This window comes from Neoarius graeffei, chromosome 12 (genome assembly GCF_027579695.1).
Source record: "Neoarius graeffei isolate fNeoGra1 chromosome 12, fNeoGra1.pri, whole genome shotgun sequence".
Classification (NCBI taxonomy): Eukaryota; Metazoa; Chordata; class Actinopteri; order Siluriformes; family Ariidae; genus Neoarius; species Neoarius graeffei.
The window spans coordinates 30,057,734-30,085,169 of record NC_083580.1 but is presented as its reverse complement, the minus strand read 5'-3'; the positions used below and the strand labels follow the sequence as shown (position 1 = coordinate 30,085,169).

Sequence of the window (27,436 nt, the reverse complement as noted above, 5' to 3'; positions counted from 1 at the left end):
TTTTATGAAATCAAAAGGCCATCTAGCTTTTTGGTATATAAAGCTAGTGTATTTTTTTTTTCAAATGGGAAGTTTCAGTGATTGTCTGTTTTATAAAAGTTTACACTATTGCATCTTACATGCATGTTGTGTCCTGTTTCTTCAATGAGCGCTACCTGAAGTCAGTCAAGAAAGGATGAACTTTGACCAGAAGAAGAAAGTGATTCTTTTTAATTACACTTTGACCTCAAACAAGGATGAGTTTAACCAAGAGCTTAAATGCTGGTTTGCCTTATAAAGTATAAAGAAAGTAAGTTCTTATCTGGTCAGTTTCGAGCAGCCTTCAGTCTGTTTTTGTTCCTAAAATAGGCTAACATTAACAAGTTAACCTTCTAAAATGTTGTAGTATTTAGCATTTGGTTTGTAACATTATGCTTTCTTTTATTCTGCTGCAAACATGAATTGCATATTCTGTTTAATTTGGGAGGGCCTGCTTAGTTCTTGCCTTGTCTTGCTCTTACTTCGGCACAGGGCTTGGTTTGTTTCTCTTTGTTTTTTGGGTCTGTACTTTCAGGCTTGAACATGTGTGTAACGGCTAGATGTGAATTACAATTTATGTTACATGGTATATATAATTTCATTTGAGTGTGTAATTTCATATAAGTAGTTTATTTCATGATTAAGATGATGAATAATATGTGCCAAGGTTAAAAGAATTAGAATTAGAATCAGAATTCATATGTTAAGAATTAGAACTGTCTCACGCTTCTTAAGAATTCATATGTGAAGAATTAGAACAAGAATTAGAACTGTCTCACTTCTCAAGAATTAGAATTAGAATTCATTCAGCTATATAAGAACGGTCTCGCGCTTCTCAGGGTAGATCTCGAGAAGCCGTGGAAGCGAACAGTTTTTCTTACCTGACTCTCTGACACTCTGACTCACCGACTCTCTGTATCTTAGAACCTTTGTAATTGTTAAACGAGGATTAAAGTTCAACTTTCAAGACGTTTCAAGTGGATTTATTGCAAGGCACACAGACACTGAGAGTGGAAACAGTTACTTTGGGACAGAGACTTCGTCAGCGTAAGCTATAGCACTTTTCTCAAGGTCTCACTACGAACGAGCCTCTACAATAGTAAGAAAAACTCGCTTGACATCGGATTACAAAACGCTGGAGAGGTTCGCTGAAACTGGAAAGAAGATTCATCGAGGGATTTACCGAGGGACTTCTGAACTAGCGCGATCGTGTGCTACACTCGTGGCTGGTGATTGACAAGTGGACGCGGCTGCAACGTGACTGTCGCAAGTGGAATCGGAACAAAAAACCAGACCGACGTTCAAAGCAACCATGACGGATGAAGAAGAAAAGACGGTAAGCCCTCTGGGGGAAAAACGTCAGCGTAAACCAACACAACGGTCATTGGAAAATAGTCTGCAGACAAGAATTGACTCCAGAAGAGCAAAGCTAAAGAAACTGACTGAGAAAAAAAACGAATTGCGTGATTTAATGGATAATGATGCAAACGTGGAAAATATAAAAAAGAAACTGTTAACCAAGTATGAAGAGCTGATAGGAGAATTCAGTAAGATAAATGCTGAGGTCAAAGACCTGTTCAGTCAACTTGGATGCATAGAGAATATGAATGCAGATCAAAGTGATTGGTTTCAGCCAAGATATGATGAGCAATGCAATTTTGCGCGAGAGGTTAGATCATGGATACAAGAGGCAACACTTCGCATAGAAGAGTCTGAAAGAGTGAACACTGAGGTAAATCCTGAAGATAGTGTTTCAGTCGCATCCAGAAAGAGTAAAAAAGCCAAGTCTGTCTCTTCTGCTTCTGTAGTATCATCAATTCGCGCTGAGCGCGTAAAAGTTGAAATGGAGAAAGCAGCTTTGTTAACCAAGACAGCTGCGTTGAAACAGAAAAGGGCTTTGGAGGAGCAGGAGCTACGGCTCAAAGCGGAAAAGGAAAAACAGAAAAGGGCTTTGGAGGAGCAGGAGCTACGGCTCAAAGCAAAAAAAGAAGAGTTGGAGGTACAAGCAAAGCTCGCTGCATCGGATGCAAGATTAGCTGTGTTAAGAAAATATGAAGACGCAGATGTGTCAAGCGGCTCTAAAGGCAGTAGAGTGGATTCACTGACGGCTACACAGAGACAACATGTCAGCCACAATAGGAGCAGTGGGGCTAGTAATGTATCTCAGCATAGCCATAGTAGTGGAATAGCTGCCGATGCAACGTCTGTTGTGCGACAAGAGCCTGTTACTTCAAAGGGCAATTCTGCAAACACAGATAACCTGGCTTCTGTCATGCAACGCCAAAATGAGATAACTGAGAGTCTAATAAAGCAACAAAAGCTATCTACATTGCCATCGCCGAATATTCCAGTTTTTAAAGGAGATCCAATGGAATACCATCTATTCATGAGAGCTTTCGAGCATCGCATAGAAAACAAGACTGAAAACAGCAAAGATTGGTTTTATTATTTGGAACAGCACACAAGTGGTTAGCCTAATAGCTTAGTGCGCAGCTGTTTTCATATGGACCCTGAACGGGGCTACCCAGAAGCCAAGAAATTATTAAAGGAGCGCTTTGGTGACAAATATAAGATCTCGATGGCGTACCTGGACAAGGCTTTAAATTGGCCTACTATCAAGTCGGACGACACTAAGGCACTTGAAGCATATGCTCTGTTTCTGATCAACTGTAATAATGCAATGTCGGATCTAGAGTACTTGGATGAGATGGAGAATGCCGTGAACATGCGCACAGTTATCTCCAAGCTCCCATACAGGCTGAGGGAGAAATTCAGGAGTGTCGCCATTGACATTCAGAAGAAAGATCGGCGAACAAAGTTCCAAGACGTAGTGTCATTTGTAACCAAACAGGCTGAAATGGCAGCACACCCTGTGTTTGGTGAAATCTCAGGTCAAACAAAGCGCCAACCTGAAAAATCAGCTGGCAAGAAAACAATCATAACGCTAGCCACTGAAGCTAAAGAGCAGAAGGTAGTGAAAGATGTTGCTGGTGCCGAGAACAAGAAAGCTAAAGAGAAGAAACCAAACATGAACATGGCTTTCATGAAACCGTGCATCTTCTGTCAGGGAGAGCATACCATGGAACAGTGCAAGAAACTTCAAAAAAAGCTGCACAAAGAAAAATTGGAATTCCTTAAGAGTAAAGGACTCTGCTACAGCTGTCTTATAGGAGGACACATGGGCAGTGCCTGTGAAGAAAAGAAGAGCTGTGAGATGTGTTCAGCTAAACACCCTACACTGTTACACATAAAGCAGACCCCTATACCAAAAGAAGACACTTCAAGGGAGGAACCAAAAAAGGAGTCTTTACAGGAAGAACAAACTGTGGTCAGTGGATTCGTGGATGCAGGGAAAACTTGCTCTCAGATGGGGGCCGGGGGTGCAGGAACCGTCCTCGCCATCGTTCCGGTGAGAGTGAAGGCAAAGAAAGGCAACAAGGTGCTGACTTGTTATGCGTTCCTGGATCCAGGGAGCAATGCCTCCTTTTGCACTAACAAGCTAGCCAACAACCTTAACCTGCAAGGAAAAAATGTGAACATCCTACTTACTACTATGGGAGACCAAAAGACCGTCTCGTGCAAGGTGTTGCCAGACCTAGAAGTCAGCAGTCTGGAGGGGGATGACTTTGTCGGGCTCACTGGTGTGTTTACGCAAAGCGCCATACCTGCTAGTCAGGAGAATATCCCAACCCAAGAGGACGTGGATAGGTGGCCACACTTACAAAGTGTACAAATTCCATTGATCAAGGCGGATATCGATCTTCTAATTGGGACTGATGTCGCAAAAGCTTTAGAGCCAGAAGAGGTAATCCGCAGCATGAAAGATGGACCGTATGCAGTACGTACAGTCTTGGGATGGACAGTGAACGGGCTGCTGCGTGAGAACATCGGAAGCTGGTCAAAGAACGGATACCCACAGATCCAAATGAATCGGATATCGGTGGCTCGACATGAAGAATTGTGGACCCAGCAATTCAAGTATGACTTTCCTGAGAATGCTCAAGGAGAGCAGCTTGAGATGTCAAAGGAAGATCAACTGTTTATGGACAGAGTCACCACATCCACAAAACTGGTTGACGGTCACTACTCTATCGGATTGCCATTGAAGTACAAAGATGTGAAAATGCCTAACAATAGAGCAATGACGGAGCAACGAGCGCTCAACATGAAAAAGAAGCTTCAGAGAAACCAGACGTTCCGAGAGGAATACGTCAGCTTCATGAACCAGGTCATAGCCAAGGGATACACCGTCAAGGTCCCAGACGAAGAGCTTAACAGGAGTGATGGAAAGGTGTGGTTTATTCCACATCATGCTGTCTACCACCCCAAGAAGCATAAACTTCGAGTGGTATTCGACTGCGGCGCTTCATATCAGGGAACCACACTTAATGAGCAACTACTGCAAGGGCCTAACATGACAAGCAGTCTGGTTGGAGTCTTAACACGATTTCGTCAGGAGCCAATCGCAGTTATGGCAGATGTGGAGGCCATGTTCCACCAGGTCAAGGTCCCATCTGAAGACGCAGACCTTCTCAGGTTCTTATGGTGGCCTGACGGGGATATCTCAAAGGAGCTGCAGGAGTACAGAATGGAGGTACACTTGTTCGGAGCCACCTCTTCACCCAGCTGTGCGAACTATGCGCTGAGAAGATGTGCTGAGGACAACAGGAGTACTTTTGATGCAGCAGCTGTGGAGACAGTGTTGAACAATTTTTACGTTGACGATTGTCTAAAATCAGTTAACTCAGAACAGGAAGCGATCAAGCTACTCCATGACTTGACGGCCATCTGTCAAACAGGAGGCTTTAGACTGACAAAATGGACGACCAACAGTCGAAACGTGTTGTTAACCATTCCGCTTTAGGACCGAGCAACAGAAGTCAAAGATCTTGATCTCGACCAGGACTCACTTGCCATCAAGAGAGCCTTGGGAGTACAATGGTGCATCCGGTCAGATCATTTCAAGTTTCAGGTGAACATCGAGCAGAAGCCTTTTACCAGGAGAGGAGTCCTGTCTACAATGAGCTCTGTCTATGATCCACTAGGAATGTTGTCACCAGTCATACTACCTGCTAGAAACATCTTGCAAGAATTGTGTAGACTAAGAACAGCCTGGGATGACACTGTGCCAGAACACCTCGCACACCAATGGACCAAGTGGACTGAAGAACTCCAACAGCTCACTGACTTTCGAGTAACACGATGCTTTAAGCCACCTGAATTTGGCAAAACTGTGCAAGCTTAACTGCATCATTTTTGTGACGCATGTGAAATAGGCTATGGTACTGTCACGTACTTAGTCCAGAAGCATAGCAGCAACCAAGTACACTGTTCATTCGTCTTGGGGAAGGCAAGGGTCGCCCCTCTGAAACCAACTACCATCCCGCGGTTGGAGCTGACGGCGGCTGCCTTAGCTGTGAAGGTGGATGTCATGCTGAAGAAAGAGCTTCAGTTGCCGCTATCAGATTCCAAGTTTTGGACATACAGTACTGCCGTACTCAAGTACATAGCCAATTAGAACATCAGATTTAAAACATTTGTGGCAAACAGGATTGCCATAATTCTGCAAGCATCAAAAGTGCATCAATGGAGCTATGTCAACACTCAGTTGAATCCTGCCGATTATGCCTCGAGGGGTCAAAGGGTGAACGCCTTCATGAGGAATGACATCTGGATTGCTGGTCCCAGCTTCCTCAGTAAACCAGAAAGGGAGTGGCCAGACGAACCCAATCACCTAGAAGAGCTCACGGCTGAGGACCCTGAGGTGAAGAAAGGCGTGCTGGTTAACGCTACCACAGTAGAAAGCACTGATGCAATGCAGCAGCTAATCCAATACTACTCTTCATGGATACGTCTCAAGAAAGCTGTGGCGTGGTTCACGCAACTCAAGCGAACCCTGGTGAACCTGTCTAGGAAGAGAAAAGAGTTGAAAGGATTGTGCAGGGATGAACAACAGCTGAACAAAGATGTTGAGCTACAAAAAGGGTCTCAAACATACTTACCTGACTGTGGATGACCTGCAAAAAGCAGAGATCGCTATTATTAGCCATTGTCAAAACGATAACTTCCAAGAGGAGATATCTGTTCTTCGGAGAAAGGACTCCATTAAGAAGAGTAGTCGAATCTTCAGACTCCATCCGCAACTTGAAGAGGGAATCCTTCGCGTTGGAGGGAGGCTCAGTCGAGCATCCATGCCAGCCGAAGCCAAGCATCCGATGATCATCCCTAAGAACCATCACGTGGTGGACTTGATTCTCCAGGATGCACACGAGTGTTTAGGACACAGTGGACGTAATCATGTCTTGTCTCACACACACCAAAGGTACTGGATCATTGACGCTCCCTCATCAATCAGAAGAATGCTGTCTCGGTGTATTACCTGTCGAAAACAACATGGTGCATCAGGCACACAAATGATGGCAGACCTACCAAGAAACAGAGTTCTACCAAATGAACCACCCTTTACCAGAACTGGTGTGGATCTATTCGGGCCATTCAGCGTCAAGCGGGGAAGAGTGTCTGTAAAAAGATATGGGGTGATATTCACCTGCCTTGCATGTTGTGCGGTCCACATAGAAATGGCAAAATCATTGGAGACCGACTCCTTTATTCAAGCTCTGCGGCGCTTCATTGCAAGAAGGGGTCAAGTGAAGGAAATGAGATCTGACAAAGGGACCAACTTCGTTGGAGCCGACCACGAGCTGAGAAAGGCAATAAAGGCGTGGAATACTTCACAAATCGAGAACAGCTTGCTCCAACGTGACATCACTTGGTTATTCAATCCACCATCTGGATCCCACCAAGGAGAGGTGTGGGAAAGAATCATCCGCTCCATCAGGAAGATCATGGATGCCACTTTGAGAGAACAAAGCTTGGACGAGGAAGGTCTTCAAACGTTCTTCTGTGAATGTGAAGCCATCTTGAATAGTAGGCCTATCACTACGCCTTCTAATGACATTAATGACTTGGAAGCCCTTACCCCACAGCACTTACTCTTGCTCAAGACTAACCCCAACCTACCACCGGGTGTCTTTGATAAGGATGATACTTATGCACGCAAGAGATGGAGGCAAGTCCAATACATGAGTGATCTGTTCTGGAAACGCTGGACCAAAGAATATCTGCCTCAACTCCAGAAAAGACAGAAATGGAACAATCCAGCGCGCAACTTCATCCCGGGAGATATAGTCTTGATCGTCGACGAATCAGCCCCTAGAGGATCATGGCTAATGGGAAGAATCGTGAAGACTGTGGAGGACGAACATGGAGTCGTCCGCAAGGTTCGAGTCAAGACGAAGATGAATGAACTTGAGCGGCCGATCACCAAACTCTGCCTGCTTCAAGAAGCAGAATGAAAAGGACTGTTAAGTACATTCAATGTTGTAATTGTTTCTAGGATAGAAAGCAATTAGGGGCCGGGTATGTAACGGCCAAAGTAGAATTCATATAGATGTGAATTACAATTTATGTTACATGGTATATATAATTTCATTTGAGTGTGTAATTTCATATAAGTAGTTTATTTCATGATTAAGATGATGAATAATATGTGGCAAGGTTAAAAGAATTAGAATTAGAATCAGAATTCATATGTTAAGAATTAGAACTGTCTCACGCTTCTTAAGAATTCATATGTGAAGAATTAGAACAAGAATTAGAACTGTCTCACACTTCTCAAGAATTAGAATTAGAATTCATTCAGCTATATAAGAACGGTCTCGCGCTTCTCAGGGTAGATCTCGAGAAGCCGTGGAAGCGAACAGTTTTTCTTACCTGACTCTCTGACACTCTGACTCACTGACTCTCTGTATCTTAGAACCTTTGTAATTGTTAAACGAGGATTAAAGTTCAACTTTCAAGACGTTTCAAGTGGATTTATTGCAAGGCACACGGACACAGAGTGGAAACAGTTACTTTGGGACAGAGACTTCGTCAGCGTAAGCTATAGCACTTTTCTCAAGGTCTCACTACGAACGAGCCTCTACAATGTGTAAGGTTCTATAATGTTCTATGCTCATTCTCTTGTGTTCTCATGCTACCAAAATAGAACAGAGGAGACAAGGCACTCATGCAGTTAATTTTAAAAAGCACCCTGATGAAGGCTCAGAAAAGCCAAAATTCCATGGGTGCAGTTTTAATATCCATTTCCAGAAAAGTTGGGATATTTTCCAAAGTGCAATAAAAACAAAAATCTGTGCTTTGGTAATTCATGTGAACCTTTATTTAATTGACAAAAATACAATGAAAAGATTTTCTATAGTTTTACTGACCAGTTGGTCAGTAAAACTATAGAAAATATTTTCATTGTATTTTTGTTATTTCCAAAATTGTTTTTTGGAAATATAAATGGAGTTAGAATTTGATGCCTGCAACACACTCAAAAATGTTGTGACAGAGGCATTATTACTATTGTATAACATCACCTTTTCTTTTACATGATGTTACTGGCATTCAGCAGACACTCTTATCCAGAGCAACATACCCAGAGCAACCTGGGAGTTAGGTGCCTTGCTCAAAGGCACTTCAGCCATTCCTGCTGGTCCCAGGAATCAAACCAGTGACCTTTTGGTATCAAAGTTGCTTCTCTAACATTTAAGCCACAGTTTCACCCTTCTTCTACCTACTTTTTAATCACGTGGGACCTGAAGATACTAATTGTTGCAGTTTTGCAACCGGAATCTTTTCTTTTCTTGTTTGATATGAGACCTTAGCTGCTCAACAGCTGAATTCTGTTCAACAGCATGGTCACTATGGTTTGATTCTCCTCTTCATGATGCACCATACATTCTTAATAGGAGACAGATCTGGACTGTCAGCAGACCTTGATGAATATGTCTAAAATCTCAATATATGCCCCTATATATCAATGGGACCATCTCACACATGCAACTTATCCATGCTGTGGGCACTGATACACTCCCATACCATCACAGATGCTGGCTTTTGCACATCTCTGATAAACTGGATGGTCGTGTTCACCTTTGGCACGGAGAATTCAACGTCCCGTTTTCTGGAGTCCGCTGAAATTTCTGGATGTAGCGGTGGACTGAGACGTGACAACAGTTTTCTGAGGTGCTCCCAAGCCCACATAGCTATATTCATCACATTAGCATGACTGTTTCTCAGGCAGTGCTGCCTAAGGGCTCAAAGGGTCACACACATTCAACAGTGGTTTCTGACCTTCCCCTTTATGCACTGAGATGTCTCCGAATTCCCTGACATTTTTCACATTATGTACCGTAGATTTTGAAAAACTGAAAATATTGTGCTGAGAAATGTTCTTTTTTTTTTAACTAACTCCCAGTTTTCTCAGAAATTTTGGCACAAGGGAGTAAACCATGACCCAACCTTACTTGCAAAGACTGTGTTAGGACTAGGACTGTTTTGGCCTCTAGAGGCCGCTGTTATTTCCTTTTCATGTCATGTTTATTTTGGCCTCTAGAGGCCGCCACTGTTCCTGTGTTTTGTGTTTTTGTTAATTGCCTGTTTGTCCTGATTATCTTCACCTGTGTCCTTAATTAGTTTGTGTATTTATACCCCTGAGCTCAGTCCTCTTGTCACGGAGTCTTTGTGCTGTTATGTTTATCTCCAGTTTCCTCTGTACCGTGTTCTTTGTTTTGCACTTTGCTTTTCTGTTTTTTTGGCTTTTGTTTTGTACCTTTGGATATTTTATTTTTCCCTTTGTCTTCCCAGTGTTAGATTATACTCTTTGTTGTTTTTTGCTTTGCCCTGTATATAGTGTATATAGTATAAATAAACCTTTTTGATTCTTTTTCTACTTCCGCCTCACGCCTCTGCATTTGAGTCATCCCCCTGGTGGCCTAGTGGGGGTTTGCGGGATTATCACACCAACGAACCAGGTTCGAATCCCAGCAAAACCCTAACAGAAAGACTCCGTCATGACCGACTCAGCAGAGGCTACTTCAACTGTCTACCCGGCCAACCTTCAGGGAATTATGGCAGCTTTGACACGCTTCGGAGCGACCATGGACGCTCATGGACGGACGCTCACCAGCCAACGTGAGGCCCTCGTTCACCCCGAGGAACTGCTTCAGCAAATCGGGAAAACCCTGGCACAGCTGACATCTCTGCCTGCATCTCCTGATCCAGCCCCAGCTCCCGCTCCTGCTCCTGTGCCTCCTGCCATGCTGCCTTCTTCACCTCGCGAACCCAGCCTTCCTGCACCACAGAGGTACGACGGCAAGCACAGTGAGTGCCGAGAGTTCCTTACCCAGTGTCAACTCACCTTTAAGCTTCAGCCTACCACCTACACTACGGATCGCCGCAAGATTGCCTTTGTGATCACCTTATTAGCTGGTAAGGCGCGAGCCTGGGCTACTGCTATCTGGCAAAGACAGGGACCTGAGTGCCTTCATTTCCAGCTGTTCTCTGAAGAGATGCTTCGGGTCTTCGATCAGGCGGACATCAGTACCGACGCAGCCCGAAAGCTCATGTCCATCCGGCAAGGAGGAAGCGTCGCAGATTACGCCATCTCGTTCCGAACGCTCGCAGCAGTAAGTGGATGGAACGAGACTGCCCTGGTGTCAGCCTTCCACCATGGTCTGTCTGACCCCATCAAGGACGGTCTGGCCTCTATTGGATGCCCAAGTGACCTCGAAACCCTCATCTCACATGCTATTCGTCTGGACAACAGGATGAGAGAACGCCACCAAGCCTTGAGCCCCCCCAGCCTCCCTACCTCTACCTGGAAACCGTCTACCTCCTTCAGTGACTGTCCAGAACCCATGCAAGTGGGTCGTACTCGCCTCTCCGCATCTGAGAGGGAGCGCAGAAGGAGGGACAAGTGCTGCATCTACTGTGGCAAGCCGGGTCACTTCCGAGCATCATGTCCCGAACTCTTGGGAAAAGGACCGCCCCGTCCAGCCGAGGGAGGGTTGTGATGGGGCCTACCCTCTCTCCCGGACTCCCTGGCCAAGGAATCTACATCCCGGTCTCCATCTCCTGGGGTGAGTCTGTCCACTCTTGTCAAGCTTTGTTAGACTCAGGGGCGGCTGGGAATTTTATGGATATTCACTTCGCCCAAAGCATCAATATTCCGACTGCACCTCTTGAAGTCCCACTGTCTGTGTCTGCCCTCGATGGCCAAGCGTTAGGTGATGGAAGAGTCACCCAAGTTACTTCTCCAGTCTTCCTCCAGTCTCAAGGTCACAAGGAAGAAATATCCCTGCACCTGATTCCTTCACCTGAGTTCCCAGTTATTCTAGGCCTTCCTTGGCTTACTCGCCACAACCCTCGCATAGACTGGGTAACAAGCCAGGTTGTGGAATGGGGCCCTGCATGCCATGCCTCTTGTCTGCTCTCTAGCTCTCCTGTGTCTCCTGCCGAGCCCCCTGATCTCACCGAGTTATCTCAAGTTCCCACAGAGTACTGGGATCTCAAGGAGGTATTCAGCAAGAGCAGGGCCGCCGTACTTCCTCCGCACCGGGCCTACGACTGTGCCATCGACTTGCTCCCTGGGACTACCCCCCCTCGTGGCAGACTGTTTTCCCTCTCTCAGCCAGAACGCAAGGCCATGGAGGAATACCTCAAAGATGCCCTGGTCTCTGGGTTCATTCGACCCTCCACCTCACCTGCTGGAGCCGGCTTCTTCTTTGTCGGCAAGAAGGATGGGGGGCTCCGACCATGTATTGACTACAGGGGCCTGAACAAGATCACTGTGCGCAACCGATATCCCCTTCCGCTGATGTCCACAGCTTTCGACCTGCTCCAAGGCGCCACCGTCTTCACCAAGTTGGACCTACGGAACGCATACCACCTCATCCGTATCCGACAGGGAGACGAGTGGAAGACTGCCTTTAACACCCCGTCTGGGCACTACGAATACCAGGTGATGCCCTTCGGACTCACCAACGCACCAGCTGTTTTTCAGGCCCTAATCAACGATGTCTTAAGGGACATGATTAACCTGTACGTTTTTGTCTACCTCGACGACATCCTTATCTTTTCCAAGACCGTGCAGGAGCACCGCCACCATGTCCGCCAGGTTCTCCAGAGGCTGCTACAGAACAATCTGTTCGCCAAGGCCCAGAAACGCGAATTTCATGTTCCCAAGGTCTCCTTTCTGGGATTTATTGTACGGACAGGCCAACTCCAAATGGACCCTGCCAAGACCCTGGCCGTCCGGGATTGGCCTACTCCCAAGTCCGTTAAGGAGGTTCAGCGGTTCTTAGGATTCGCTAACTTCTACCGCAAGTTCATCAGGAACTTCAGTTCTGTGGCAGCACCCATGTCAGACCTCACCAAAAGGACAGGTGGATCTTATGGCTGGTCTCCTCAGGCGGAAAAGGCGTTCAAAGACCTCAAGGACCGCTTCTGCATGGCACCCATTCTGGTCCTCCCGGACACCTCCCAACCATTCATCATGGAGGTGGACGCCTCGGACAGTGGTGTCGGCGCGGTGCTCTCTCAACGTTCAGAAGGAAAGCTGCACCCCTGCGCTTACTTCTCCCACCGCCTGAGTCCTGCGGAGTCCCGGTACGATGTGGGGGATCGAGAACTGCTAGCGGTCAAACTGGCCCTTGAGGAGTGGAGGCACTGGCTGGAGGGAGCGCAACATCCATTCCTGGTTTGGACTGACCACAAGAACCTGGAGTACCTCCAGCAAGCCAAGAGACTGAACCCTCGACAGGCTAGGTGGGCCCTGTTTTTCAGTCGGTTTGACTTCACCCTCTCGTACCGCCCCGGCTCCAAGAACACCAAACCTGACGCACTGTCCAGGCTGTTCTCTGCCACTAACAGGGAGAATGAAGTTGGGCCTATTATTCCAGTGTCCCGGATTGTGGCCCCTGTCTGCTGGGGTATTGAGGAGGCTGTTCGACGAGCCCAACGCCAGGACCCTGGTCCTGGGACGGGGCCACCGGGCCTCTTGTATGTCCCACATCAAGCCCGGGCCAAGGTTCTCCAGTGGGGTCACTCTTCCCCTCTCACCGCCCACCCGGGAGCTCGAAGGACCCTGGACTTCCTGAAAAGACGCTTCTGGTGGCCTAACATGGAGAAGGAAGTAAGGTCATTTGTCCTGTCCTGTGAGGTTTGCACCAGAACCAAGAACCCACGACAGCGTCCCCAGGGTCTCCTGCATCCTCTGACCATTCCCCGGCGTCCCTGGTCCCACGTGGCAGTCGACTTCATCACGGGTCTCCCTGAGTCACAAGGTAACACGGTCATTTTGGTCATAGTTGACAGATTCTCCAAGGCCTGCCGCTTCATACCACTGTGCAAACTCCCCTCTGCTCTTGAAACAGCTAAACTTATGTTCAATCATGTCTTCCGAGTCTTTGGTCTTCCACAGGACATTGTCTCAGACCGAGGGCCCCAGTTCTCCTCCCGAGTGTGGCACGGGTTCTGCAAGGTCATCGGAGCCACTGCCAGCCTCTCCTCTGGGTTTCACCCACAGTCCAACGGTCAGACGGAGAGGCTCAACCAGGACCTGGAAACCACCCTGCGAGGCCTGGCTATGGATAACCCGACATCGTGGAGCACCTGGCTGCCTTGGGCAGAGTACGCCCACAACACCCTGCAGTCATCGGCCACCAAGCTGTCGCCATTCCAGTGCCAATTCGGGTTCCAGCCACCTCTGTTTCCGGACCAGGAGGAGGACGCGGGGGTGCCCTTGGTCAACCAATATGTGAGACGGTGTCGCAAGACCTGGAGCAAGGTCAGGAAGACCCTCATACAGACCTCCAGAACCAACCAGACTCAGGCCAACCGCCATAGAAGACCTGCACACGCTTTCTGCCCTGGGCAGCGGGTTTGGCTGTCCACTAAGGACCTTCCGCTGCGGGTGGAGAACCGCAAGCTTGCTCCTCGCTACATTGGCCCCTTCAAGGTGGTGCGCAGGGTGAACCCTGTCTCCTACCGGCTCCAGTTGCCCCGGACTCTGAGGATCAACCCCACTTTCCATGTTTCCCTGTTGCGGCCCGTACTGACGTCTACGTATGCCCCTGCCCCTAGGAACCCCCCACCCCCCCGCATCTTCCAGGGGCAGACTGTGTTCACTGTGCATCGCCTGCTTGACTCCCGCCGGGTCCGCGGCGGGTTGCAATACCTGGTGGACTGGGAGGGCTATGGTCCTGAGGAGCGCTGCTGGGTTCCTGTTCGGGATGTCCTTGATAAAGAACTATGTCGGGACTTCCATTCGGCCCATCCGGATTGCCCTGGGAACGTCAGGAGACGCTCCTAGAGGGGGGGGGGTCCTGTTAGGACTAGGACTGTTTTGGCCTCTAGAGGCCGCTGTTATTTCCTTTTCATGTCATGTTTATTTTGGCCTCTAGAGGCTGCCACTGTTCCTGTGTTTTGTGTTTTTGTTAATTGCCTGTTTGTCCTGATTATCTTCACCTGTGTCCTTAATTAGTTTGTGTATTTATACCCCTGAGCTCAGTCCTCTTGTCACGGAGTCTTTGTGCTGTTATGTTTATCTCCAGTTTCCTCTGTACCGTGTTCTTTGTTTTGCACTTTGCTTTTCTGTTTTTTTGGCTTTTGTTTTGTACCTTTGGATATTTTATTTTTCCCTTTGTCTTCCCAGTGTTAGATTATACTCTTTGTTGTTTTTTGCTTTGCCCTGTATATAGTGTATATAGTATAAATAAACCTTTTTGATTCTTTTTCTACTTCCGCCTCACGCCTCTGTATTTGAGCCATCCCCCTGGTGGCCTAGTGGGGGTTTGCTGGATTATCATACCAACGAACCAGGTTGGAATCCCAGCAAAACCCTAACAGACTGAGCCTTTGGTGCATGTTCGTTTTATACCAAATCATGTTGCCAATAAACCTGCTTATTGTGGAATCTTCCAAAATGGTGTTACATGAATATCCTATAAACTTTTCAGTCTTATTTTTCCTCTGCCCCAGCTTTGAGTGTGTTGCAGGCATCTAGTTCTGTTTAGATTTACAAAATACAATTAAGGTGGTCAGTAAAACTATTAAATATTTTCTTTGTACTTATCAATTAAATACACTACCATTCAAAAGTTTGGGGTCACCCAGACAATTTTGTGTTTTCCATGAAAAGTCACACTTTAATTTACCATCATAAGTTGTAAAATGAATAGAAAATATAGTCAAGACATTTTTCTGGCCATTTTGAGCATTTAATCGACCCCACAAATGAAACTCAATGAAACTCAATCTCCAGAAACTCAATCTGCTCAAAGGATGATCAGTTTTATAGCTTCTCTAAAGAGCTAAACTGTTTTCAGCTGTGCTAACATGATTGTACAAGGGTTTTCTAATCATCCATTAGCCTTCTGAGGCAATGAGCAAACACATTGTAACATTAGAACACTGGAGTGATAGTTGCTGGAAATGGGCCTCTATACACCTATGTAGATATTGCACCAAAAACCAGACATTTGCAGCTAGAATAGTCATTTACCACATTTTATGCCGCTTTTCCACTACAAATGCAGCTGAGTCGGGCTGAGCCGTGCCGTGCTGAGTCGGGCTGAGCGGGGCTGTTGGAGTTGCATTTCGACTACAACCGCGCTGGCTGGAAGTGGGTGGACACATTGGGTGGAGTTAGCGAAAGTGGGTGGACGTCACGTGATGTCGTTAAGCAGCGCAAACAGTGACATCAGTGAGCTTTTAAGCGGTAGTCTCACGACCCGAATAGTAAACAATAAACATGGAGGACATGGAGTCATTAGTGTTGCTGGTCTTGGTTCTGTGGCTTGTTGTCACCGACAACGCCAGCAGATACTGGCAAGAGCGTATAGATGAGGCGAGGCGCATAAGGCTTCATAATTCTCGTAATTCTCCTTCTTCCGGGTTTGTGGTGTTTACAGATCCCAGCGTGCTCGCGGGGCGTGTGTGGGCATGTGAGGACACTCCTCCTCACCAATCAGTGCACAGGGGAGTGTCTGCTCACGCCCCCAGCCTCACTCGGCACGGTTTGGCTCGCTTCAGCCCCACTCCAAAACGGTGCGAGTTTTAGGGGCTAAGCAGGGCTGAAGCGAGCTGAGTCGTGCTGTTTTTTGGTAGTCGAAACGCGAGCCGTGTCGGGCTGAAGTGAGCTGAAAAAGGGTAGTGGAAAAGGGCCAATAGAGTGGTAAATGTATAGAGTGTATTTCTGATTAGTTTAAAGTGATCTTCATTGAAAAGAACAGTGCTTTTCTTTCAAAAATAAGGAAATTTCAAAGTGACCCCAAACTTTTGAACGGTAGTGTAAATCTTCACGTGAATTGACATTTCAGACTCTTTACTGCATTTTGGAAAATATCCCAAACTGGAAATTGGGCTAGCATTTTAAGTTCACTAAAATAAAAGCTTTTTAAAATTAACCACAAGTACCTTTGCTCTCTTCTATTTTGACAGCACATGACCCTTTTTTGTCAAAGAGCACCTGCAGATCTATTATTTTTGCAAGGCACCAGTGTACCATGCTTTCCCCCTGTTCTTATGCTACATTTAAGAAAGAACCTCATGTTAACATAACTGCATGTCTTTGGACTGTGGGGGAAACTGGAGCACCCAGAGAAAACCCACAGACATGAGAACATGCAAACTCCATACAGAAAGGTTAATGTCAACCACTGAGCTCAAACCCAGAACCTTCTTGCTGTGAGGCAACAGTGCTAACCACTACACCAAAAGTGGGGTTGCATTTTCACTTTGGGATGTTCAACAGATACAGTGCAACACTGCTGTGTTTCAATATAGCAGAATTCATGAAATTTGGATTAGCTGTTTGTGCTAAGTGGAAGTATAGTGCAATTGTGATTTTTTTTCTTGACAATTGTGTTATTCTGCCTAGTTCTACATTTTGTATAACATGGTTAACAACCCTCTGCTAGCTATCTAAATCATTAGCCACATCATTATCCAGCTCACAGGATCCCAACCACCCTTGTCCTGGGATTCTACCCACTGTCCTGCATATTTTAGTGTTTTTGCCCGCTTTATACACCCACTTCAACTGAGGAGGGGGGTACGAATACACACTAAAATACAAAAGGTGGTATTCCAAAACCAAGGTTTGGAACATGTCATCTTGCTGAATAGTTTTATGCTCTGCACCCATATTTCTCAAATGCCTCGCACCATCTTTTTATGACTAAATGACTTGATATTTTGACCTATATTAAAATCAGTTTCATTAGTTCCATTTAAAACACCACAATGGGCAACTTTCCCTATTCATAAGAAACAACCACTGCATTCTGTCTGGTTGGTGACAAATGCTTGTGTGTACACATGGATCATGATGGCATCCTTATTTTACCAGGAGCTTTCACTGGAGGATAAAAATTCAAGAATTCCCATTCCAGATTATTCATAAATAACATCCTGGAGAAATAGCCATTTTAGTCAGTTTTAATCTACAAAGTGGAGAAATCAGGTGGGGGGGAGAAACACCCCATACCACAACTCCCAACAGCTGCTGTAAGCGATGTAAATACAAACATAAAAGGGAATTGAGGATAAGTCAGTAACATGCATTCTGAATTTATGTTCAGATGTCTGTGTATGAAGTTAAATGTCTGAATCAAGCATTTGAAATAAAAAGGAAACAAAAAAGTCACTGTACAACGGCCAATCATGACCTGAGCACCCTTGCAGCAGAAAAATTCAAACACCAAAAAAAGGAATATACAACATGAACAGAGCATGGATCTCAAGCCTGATGGAAAAGTAATAAATCTAGCATAAATAAAAATCACATTAGTTGTAGAAAAATCTTTCAGATAGATAGAGAGGGATAGGAGAGGTAACTGAAGGGAGAGGAGTCACAGAGCCTAGCCATCTGTTGTGCCTGCAAGTTTTTCATCGTCAGCTTGTTTCTGGTGCTGCAGCCGGGCGTAGCTAACCGCTTCCCCCCTTAACAAAAGAAAAAGGAGACAGGGACACAGAAGACAGACATACATATTAGGGGTCAGTATGTGAGTAGGTCAGTGTATTAGAAAAGGATAAGTCCAGTGTCCGTCAAAAATAATATCTTCTGATGAGCAAGTGTGAATTGTGAAAAAGCATCAAATATTTTAAGTTGTCATGAGGCGAAAAAAAAGAAAATGTGAATGTTTACACACTCCTACACATTTACAGCAGAATATAATGCAGGATTATTGAATTGTAAGTGTATACATTTTGGTATATTAAGGAAATTCTCACTTCTTTCCAAGGGAAGCAAGTCCATAAAGCACTCCTGTAGCAAAGGCAATGGCATTCCCAAACAGTGTGGTGATGGAAAGGCTGAGAAACACTGGGAACAGTGCCATCCTGATAGAGAACCAGAGTTATAATCATTCACCTCATTGTCTTCAGTGTAGAGTTCCAGAATCTTTCTCAAAATCAATGCCATATAACATGGTCACTTTCTAATATACTGTCAATTACATAATTGGGACAACTTTTGACTCTGCAAGACTGGTTTTCCACAATCCATATATATGCGAGACTAAGACTGGTGTCTTCAATCTTATTGGCAAAGGACATGTACAGTGGTGCTTGAAATTTTGTGAACCCTTTAGAATTTTCTATATTTCTGCATAAATGACCTAAAAACATCAGATTTTCACACAAGGCCTAAAAGTATATAAAGAGAACCCAGTTAAACAAATGAGAAAAATATTATACTTGGACATTTATTTATTGAGGAAAATGATCCAATATTACATATCTGAGTGGTAAAAGTATGTGAACCTCTAGGATTAGCAGTTAATTTGAAGGTGAAATTAGAGTCAGGTGTTTTCAATCAATGGGATAACAATCAGGTGAGAGTGGGCACCCTGTTTTCTTTAAAGTCTGATCTTCACAACACGTTTGTGGAAGTGGATCAATGACATGAACAAAGGAGATTTCTGAGGACCTCAGAAAAAGCGTTATGCTCTTCAAGCAGGAAAAGGTTACAAAACCATCTCTCAAGAGTTTGGACTCCACCAATCCACAGTCAGACAGACTGTGTACAAATGGAGGAAATTCAAGACCATTGCTACCTTCCCCAGGAGTGGTCGACCAACAAAGATCACTCCAAGAGCAAGGCATGTAATGGTTGGCGAGGTCACAAAGGACCCCAGGGTAACTTCTAAGCAACTGAAGGCCTCTCTCACATCAGCTAATGTTAATGCTCATGAGTTCACCATCAGGAGAACACTGAACAACAATGGTGTGCATGGCAGGGTTGCAAGGAGAAAGCCACTGCTCTCCAAAAAGAGCACTGCTGCTCATCTGCAGTTTGCTAAAGATCACGTGGAAGGCTCTTGGAAAAATGTTTTGTGGATAGATGAGACCAAAATAGACATTTTTGGTTTAAATGAGAAATGTTATGTTTAGAGAAAGGAAAACACTGCAATCCAGCATAAGAACCTTATCCCATCTGTGAAACATGGTGGTGGCAGTATCATGGTTTGGGCCTGTTTTGTTGCATCTGGGCCAGGATGGCTTGCCATCATTGATGGAACAATGAATTCTGAATTATACCAGCAAATTCTAAAGGAAAATGTCAGGACATCTGTCCATGGACTGAATCTCAAGAGGTGTGCCATGCAGCAAGACAACAACCCTAAGCACACAAGTTGTTCTACCAAAGAATGGTTAAAGAATAAAGTTAATGTTTTGGAATGGCCAAGTCAAAGTCCTGACCTTAATCCAATCGAAATGTTGTGGAAGGACCTGAAGCAAGCAGTTCATGTGAGGAAACCCACCAACGTCCCAGAGTTGAAGCTGTTCTGTATGGTGGAATGGGCTAAAATTCCTCCAAGACAATGTGCAGGACTGATCATCAGTTACCGGAAACGTTTAGTTGCAGTTATTGCTGCACAAGGGAGTCACACCAGATACTGAAAAGCAAAGGTTCACATACTTTTGCCACTCACAGATATGCAACATTGGATCATTTTCCTCAATAAATGACCAAGTATAATATTTTTGTCTCATTTGTTTAACTGGGTTCTCCATCTACTTTTAGGACTTGTGAAAAATATGACCTAAAACATCAGATTATGTAGAAAAATAGAAAATTCTAAAGGGTTCACAAACTTCCAAGCACCACTGTATGGCTGCATGTTTTCTTCCCACCCAAATGGAGACACTTTATACAACCCTGATTCCAAAAAAGTTGGGACAAAGTAGAAATTGTAAATAAAAACGGAATGCAATAATTTACAAATCTCAAAAACTGATATTGCATTCACAATAGAACATAGACAACATATCAAATGTCGAAAGTGAGACATTTTGAAATGTCATGCCAAATATTGGCTCATTTGAAATTACATGACAGCAACACATCTCAAAAAAGTTGGGACAGGGGCAATAAGAGGCTGGAAAAGTTAAAGGTACAAAAAAGGACAGCTGGAGGACCAAATTGCAACTCATTAGGTCAATTGGCAATAGGTCATTAACATGACTGGGTATAAAAAGAGCATCTTGGAGTGGCAGAGGCTCTCAGAAGTAAAGATGGGAAGAGGATCACCAATCCCCCTAATTCTGCGCCGACAAATAGTGGAGCAATATCAGAAAGGAGTTCGACAGTGTAAAATTGCAAAGAGTTTGAACATATCATCATCTACAGTGCATATCATCATAAAAAGATTCAGAGAATCTGGAAGAATCTCTGTGCGTAAGGGTCAAGGCCAGAAAACCATACTGGGTGCCCATGATCTTCGGGCCCTTAGACGGCACTGCATCACATACAGGCATGCTTCTGTATTGGAAATCACAAAATGGGCTCAGGAATATTTCCAGAGAACATTATCTGTGAACACAATTCACTGTGCCATCCACCGTTGCCAGCTAAAACTCTATAGTTCAAAGAAGAAGCCGTATCTAAACATGATCCAGAAGCGCAGACGTCTTCTCTGGGCCAAGGCTCATTTAAAATGGACTGTGGCAAAGTGGAAAACTGTTCTGTGGTCAGACGAATCAAAATTTGAAGTTCTTTATGGAAATCAGGGACGCCGTGTCATTCGGACTAAAGAGGAGAAGGATGACCCAAGTTGTTATCAGTGCTCAGTTCAGAATCCTGCATCTCTGATGGTATGGGGTTGCATTAGTGCGTGTGGCATGGGCAGCTTACACATCTGGAAAGACACCATCAGTGCTGAAAGGTATATCCAGGTTCTTGAGCAACATATGCTCCCATCCAGACGATGTCTCTTTCAGGGAAGACCTTGCATTTTCCAACATGACAATGCCAAACCACATACTGCATCAATTACAGCGTCATGGCTGCGTAGAAGAAGGGTCTGGGTACTGAACTGGCCAGCCTGCAGTCCAGATCTTTCACCCATAGAAAACATTTGGCGCATCATAAAACGGAAGATACGACAAAAAAGACCTAAGACAGTTGAGCAACTAGAATCCTACATTAGACAAGAATGGGTTAATGTTCCTATCCCTAAACTTGAGCAACTTGTCTCCTCAGTCCCCAGACATTTACAGACTGTTGTAAAGAGAAAAGGGGATGTCTCACAGTGGTAAACATGGCCTTGTCCCAACTTTTTTGAGATGTGTTGTTGTCATGAAATTTAAAATCACCTAATTTTTCTCTTTAAATCAGGGATGCCAGGGTGAAATTGGTTAGGGGGCCAGATTTTTTTAAGTGGGACCTCGGGGGCCGAATTACACCTTAGGTAACTCAACACATGGATATACTGTTTTTAAAATGATGCCAACAACACATCGAAAAGGAACTGTATTGGCACCACAATAGCCTCACAATGAGACATACAATTACATAGCAGATATTTACCCTTTGAAAATGTGACACGGACATATCCATGCAAGTAGTCCACATTTAGAAATGCAACAAAATAGACTAGGTGCCAATGCCAACACATTTTCTACAAATAGCACAAGAGTAAACTGTAAACAATTTTGATCATATTTATTGAAGGCTTACACATAAAAGCATTGTTAGGCCAAAATTAGGCCAATTAAAAAAGTCAAGGCCAAACACTCTTAAACAAGTCACAGAAATAAGTGCCAGAACAAAGCAATCCAAAAAATAAGCAAAGTGACTTAATATTCAGTAGAAAAACGTAAGGTTCTTGAAAGAAGCCAGATATGACCTCACATTACATTGGCTCAACAACAGATGGCACGTTTCCTTTGCCAGTCATACAACTCCAACCCACATTTTCACAAACCCATGCCTATGGCATTAGCCTACTCTACAGCATACATCAGTAAAATCCAACCCATTTTATTCCCTCCCAACCATATCACACAGGAATATAATGAATGGGAAGACAAACCTACTTCAGCTACATTTTACTTGTCGAAGCTAGACACCTTTTAACTTTCACTAGCTTGTCGACATTGGGGGACAGGTTCTGGGCCGTGGCTATTTTCATAACGTCATTGAGATGTTCGTGTGTCAGGCGATTACGCAGTTTCGATTTATTAATATTCATCACAGAAAAGGCCTGCTCACATAAATATGTTGTCCCAAACATACACAATATTTTGCCTGCAAATGCCGTCATAACTGGGTACTCTGGCGGCAAGTATTTGGAGAATGATTCGATTGCAACAGATGTGTACTTATCCTTCAACGGCACGCAACACTGCAGGCTAACATCCTGGTCAGCGCACGCGCTGCAGCAGCTGAGGCGGGCAGCAGCAAAAGACAAACTGAAATAATTCCACGAAAATTGAATAAAAATAAAACGTCAGATTGAATTTTTTAAAGGAAAAACCATTAGATGAAAGTTTATTTTATTACATTTTTTAATTAAAAAATGGCTCTCCCATATCAACCACGGGCCGGATGTGATGTCCAATTGGGCCACTTCCGGCCCGCGGGCCATAACCATGGCATCCCTGCTTTAAATGATACATTTTCTCAGTTTAAACATTTGATATGTCATCTATGTTCTATCCTGAATAAAATATGGAATTTTGAAACTTCCACATCATTGCATTCCGTTATTATTTACAATTTGTACTTTGTCCCAACTTTTTTGGAATCAGGGTTGTACTTTGGGAGACGAATTTTGGACAAAATGTTTTGTCCAGTGTGAAACCAGCAATTTCATTTTTTCACTCACAGTTGTAGAACAACATTTATAAACCATGGCAACTTAAGTCAAAAGTTTAGGTTTCTGTGGGATAGAATCGACCATAAATGCAATGAGCAACCCGATTAAGCAAGGCCTGTATAACATTACCATAAACTCTTTCAGTTTCTCTGTTCATCTCTCAAACACACACCAACATGTTAACCCACACTGACCCACAGTAAAGCACTGCTTTCTGCCAGGGTCGCATCCTGTCTGCTCGGTCTGCTACAGCATTTGCAAACTCCACAAATTGACAGCAGAATGGGACTTCACAGATGAACAACACACATGCCATCAACCTGCAAATACACAGTGTGTCCATAAATATACACTGAAAGCATTCCCCTGAAAGAATTAAACTTGCAGAACATGCCTTAATCTGCTAAATGCCAAAGACAAACAGAATAAAAAGGTGTGTGTACGCATGCACATATGAGAGAGAGTACTCACACCATCCAGACTCCTGCAGCAATATTTAAGGGGTGCACAGTCACACAGTTCCAAACACCCATCACAGCACAGGCTAGAGAGATAGAGAAAATGTAACTGAATGAGCATTAAAACCACAATAAATCAAAACTGATTCTACCAGTAGGCTACTCCCTGTACTTTAGCCCCACATTCCAGGTCAGTAAACACACACTACTCACTCTGGGCATATATTTTTTACTGAACCACAATAAGCAATCAATCAGCATTAAGGTGATTCACACAGGCCAATGTCAAATGCGCACATAAACACCCCGTCTGTCTCTGCTGAATAAAAATGCTGGTAAAATGTCCTCAGTCCTCCCAAATTTTGTGTGGGTTCTGTGTATAATGGGAGAGTCAAATGCAAGTTTTGTGAATAAGCTACTCTTATGCTGGTTATAATCCATTTAAGACCCTGTTATAATGTCCTGCACTGGATTCTTCCAGGCATGGGAAGACTTCTATTTGATGAAACTGAAACTGAATAAGGAATTTTGCAGGATATGTAGAGGGAGGGAACTGGTACTTTAGAAGACTACCTCAAGTTGAAGAGTTGGAATTTCAAGTTAAAAGGGTGCTTTTGCTGGTTTTTACCATCGTAGGCAGGGAATTATAAGTTGCAACGTCACCTGAACACAACTATTTCAATTTATGGAGTGGCATCAAATCAACATGGCTGCACACAGTGAACAGTGTAAAGTATGCCCTTCTCTACTTTTAAATTACTTTATAGCAGTATTGGCTTTACATGAGTTATTCTATCCACATTCACTGGATGAGCAATCCCATGCTCTGATTGGCTACTCTACTACTAGGCTATCAGCTCATATACTGAGTAGAGAAAAACAAGATGGCAGAGCATGTTACTGAACCAACTGAGGACAAAAAAAACCCTACTTGAAAACAAAGCCCAAAAAAGCAACAATATGGAATGAAAGCATTTGATGGCAAGAACATCTTTTTAATTTTTCAAGAATTATAGCATTTTTCACAAATTGCTACTGTCATTTGTTTCCATTCTATGCAGAAATTATTTTCTTGGACTTTTGTATAAAAAGTTATCAAATTTGCAAAAAAAAAAATTTTTTAAAGTGTCGTTTCTCAAAATCCAGTGAATGTGGATATAATAGAACAGTTATTCCCCTCAATCTCATCATACACTGGCTTATAGCCGATTCAATGCTACGTGCCTAGTTGGCTATCAGCACCTAGTCCTACAGCACAGATAACTACCAATAACTACAACTATGGCTATACCTATGCCTGAATTTAATTCCAGTCTGGAGTAGTCACAGCACAACTATAATCCCAATGAGAATATCAGTTGGTCCTGCCACTCAGGTAAATAAATGCATGCAAATTAGAAATAGTCATGAAAGATTCCCCCCAAGTAGTAGCACATTGTTCTGGGTCATACTGTATAGCCTGGACTTCAAAACAACTCATGCACATACTCCAGTGGTTGACAAAATATGCACGGGTCATGGACGATAGAAATATAGCAAAAAAGGATACAAAATACAGAATGGTTATGGGTTTTAATACAGATGCATCACAGATGCTAATTTACCGATTTGCCATGGATGTTTCAGTATTTTACAGATTGGTTCCAGATTTCATACGGATGAGGCATCACAGAAAAAAAAATTTAAAAAGTCTTAAATAATTAAATGTTTGGACTGCTGAAGATCAATTAAAATCTTACTTGCATTTATATATGTTCATTAATTTACTATTGTGATTTGTGAAATATCATCTGTGAATAAAAAGATCCATGCTTTGTATTTTACTGTATATTTTCCATGAATCCATATTCCATGACTTCATCATGCAACAAGGATGTACAAAGATGCCCAGGAAAAAAATAGCATGTGCTCAGATAACGTCACATAATTACCTGATTGGTCAGATGTTTTATTGAATCAGGTCCAGACCTGGAAATATTACTCCAGAAGCAATCTAACCGATACAAATAAACCCAGGCCTGGGCTATGGGTTGTGTCATCGGTCTAGTGTGACCAACCACTACAAACTGCAGGGGACTTATTTACAGTTAATCATTATAGTTATCAGTATTGTGGGACCAGGTCTTTACTATTTCAGAATCACCTGGAAACATCTGACTGCTGATTTTCTTTGACTGATTTACTACCTTTCTTTTAATATGTGTTCATGCCACAACTGTGTTGAATATGCCTAATTTTGAAATGCACAGTACATTGCTTAAATGTACAAACATCTATAGTACCAGTCAAAAGTTTGGATATACTTAATACTATGAATGACTGTCCAAACTTGACTGGTACTGTATGTTGGAAAAGATAAGCTGCCAGTGAAATGTAAGCATTCATTTTTGCTTTTACTGTTATAACTAAATTTAAGTTTATTTAATAATTGCACAACTAAATTTAATTCTCTAACATTCAATCCCAGGCTCTGGTTATCAGGCCTTTGTGACCAGAGTCATCTGCCAAATTTGTCTTAAATGTTTTGCTTGAGTAGAGGAAACTTTTAGAAGTATAGTTTCAGTCAAAAATACCAATACTAAAAATGAATACATGAGACCAGTTAGTACATACTATGCATAATTCAATTGGCTATTAGTTTTCATTTATTATAGCTCTCACCGGTATAAACCTGGATACCCCATTTGCCGCTGTTGCTACTTTCATACATCAGCATCCCCGCCACATTTAGCAAATGCAAAAGTCACTTTGCATTCAGTTTTTTTTCTCCCTTCAAAATCTGCTTTGCTACTGACAATCATTTCTGCTTTAGCAGGAGATGCAAATGTACATAATTTAAATATAACTGCTGAAGAGTCCACCATGCCACCATGGGGGCAGCCATGACCTGAAGGTTAGAGAAGCAGCCTTGGGCCCAAAGGGTCACTGGTTCGATTCCCAGGACTGATAGGAAAAACGTGAGGGGAAATGAGCAGCACTTTCCCCTCCCTCTGCATCATTGCTTCCTTGAGCAAGGCACCAACCCTCAACTGCTCCCCAGGTGCTGTAGCATAACTGCCCGCTGCTCTGGGTATGTGGGCATTGCTCAGATGTATGGATGCATGTGTTCACTGCTTTAGATGGGTTAAATGCAGAGGAGGAATTTCACTGTGTCTGTGTACACGTGTGATAAATAAAAGCTTCTGTTTTTATGTGTGTGTGTGTATATGTATGTATATGACTGTTTAGTCTACGTCTAGTTCATATCTAGAGTGTTTATACTGTTTATATCGTCTGTTTGAGTGTTTAGTCTTTGTGTAGTTCTTATCTAGTGTTTACACCAGGGATGCCAGGGTGAAATTGATTAGGGGGCCAGATTTTTTTAAGTGGGACCTCAGGGGCCGAATTACACCTTAGGTAACTCATTCTCATCTCATCTCATTATCTCTAGCCGCTTTATCCTTCTACAGGGTCGCAGGCAAGCTGGAGCCTATCCCAGCTGACTACGGGCGAAAGGCGGGGTACACCCTGGACAAGTCGCCAGGTCATCACAGGGCTGACACATAGACACAGACAACCATTCACACTCACATTCACACCTACGGTCAATTTAGAGTCACCAGTTAACCTAACCTGCATGTCTTTGGACTATGGGGGAAACCGGAGCACCCGGAGGAAACCCACGCGGACACGGGGAGAACATGCAAACTCCACACAGAAAGGCCCTCGCCGGCCCCGGGGCTCAAACCCAGGACCTTCTTGCTGTGAGGCGACAGCGCTAACCACTACACCACCGTGCCGCCCCTTAGGTAACTCAACACATGGATATACTGTTTTTAAAATGATGCCAACAACACATCAAAAAGGAATTGTATTGGCACCACAATAGCCTCACAATGAGACATACAATTACATAGCAGATATTTACCCTTTGAAAATGTGACACGGACATATCCATGCAAGTAGTCCACATTTAGAAATGCAACA

At 43.9% G+C, this 27,436-nt stretch overlaps 1 protein-coding gene across 5 annotated transcripts in view; it reads right to left on the bottom strand.

The window, feature by feature from the left end:
* Positions 1–17,331: 17,331 nt before the first annotated feature.
* Positions 17,332–27,436, bottom strand: part of cacfd1 (calcium channel flower domain containing 1) — a 56,523-nt gene continuing 46,418 nt past the window's right edge. For all 5 annotated transcript variants that reach the window (XM_060935770.1, XM_060935773.1, XM_060935769.1 and 2 more), the window contains 4 exons: positions 23,484–23,556; positions 23,207–23,332; positions 18,142–18,249; positions 17,332–17,850 (listed from right to left, as the gene is read on the bottom strand). In XM_060935770.1, the coding sequence (XP_060791753.1) occupies positions 17,769–17,850; positions 18,142–18,249; positions 23,207–23,332; positions 23,484–23,556 (389 nt within the window). In that variant the 3' untranslated portion in view covers positions 17,332–17,768. The remainder of the gene's footprint in view (positions 17,851–18,141; positions 18,250–23,206; positions 23,333–23,483; positions 23,557–27,436) is intronic.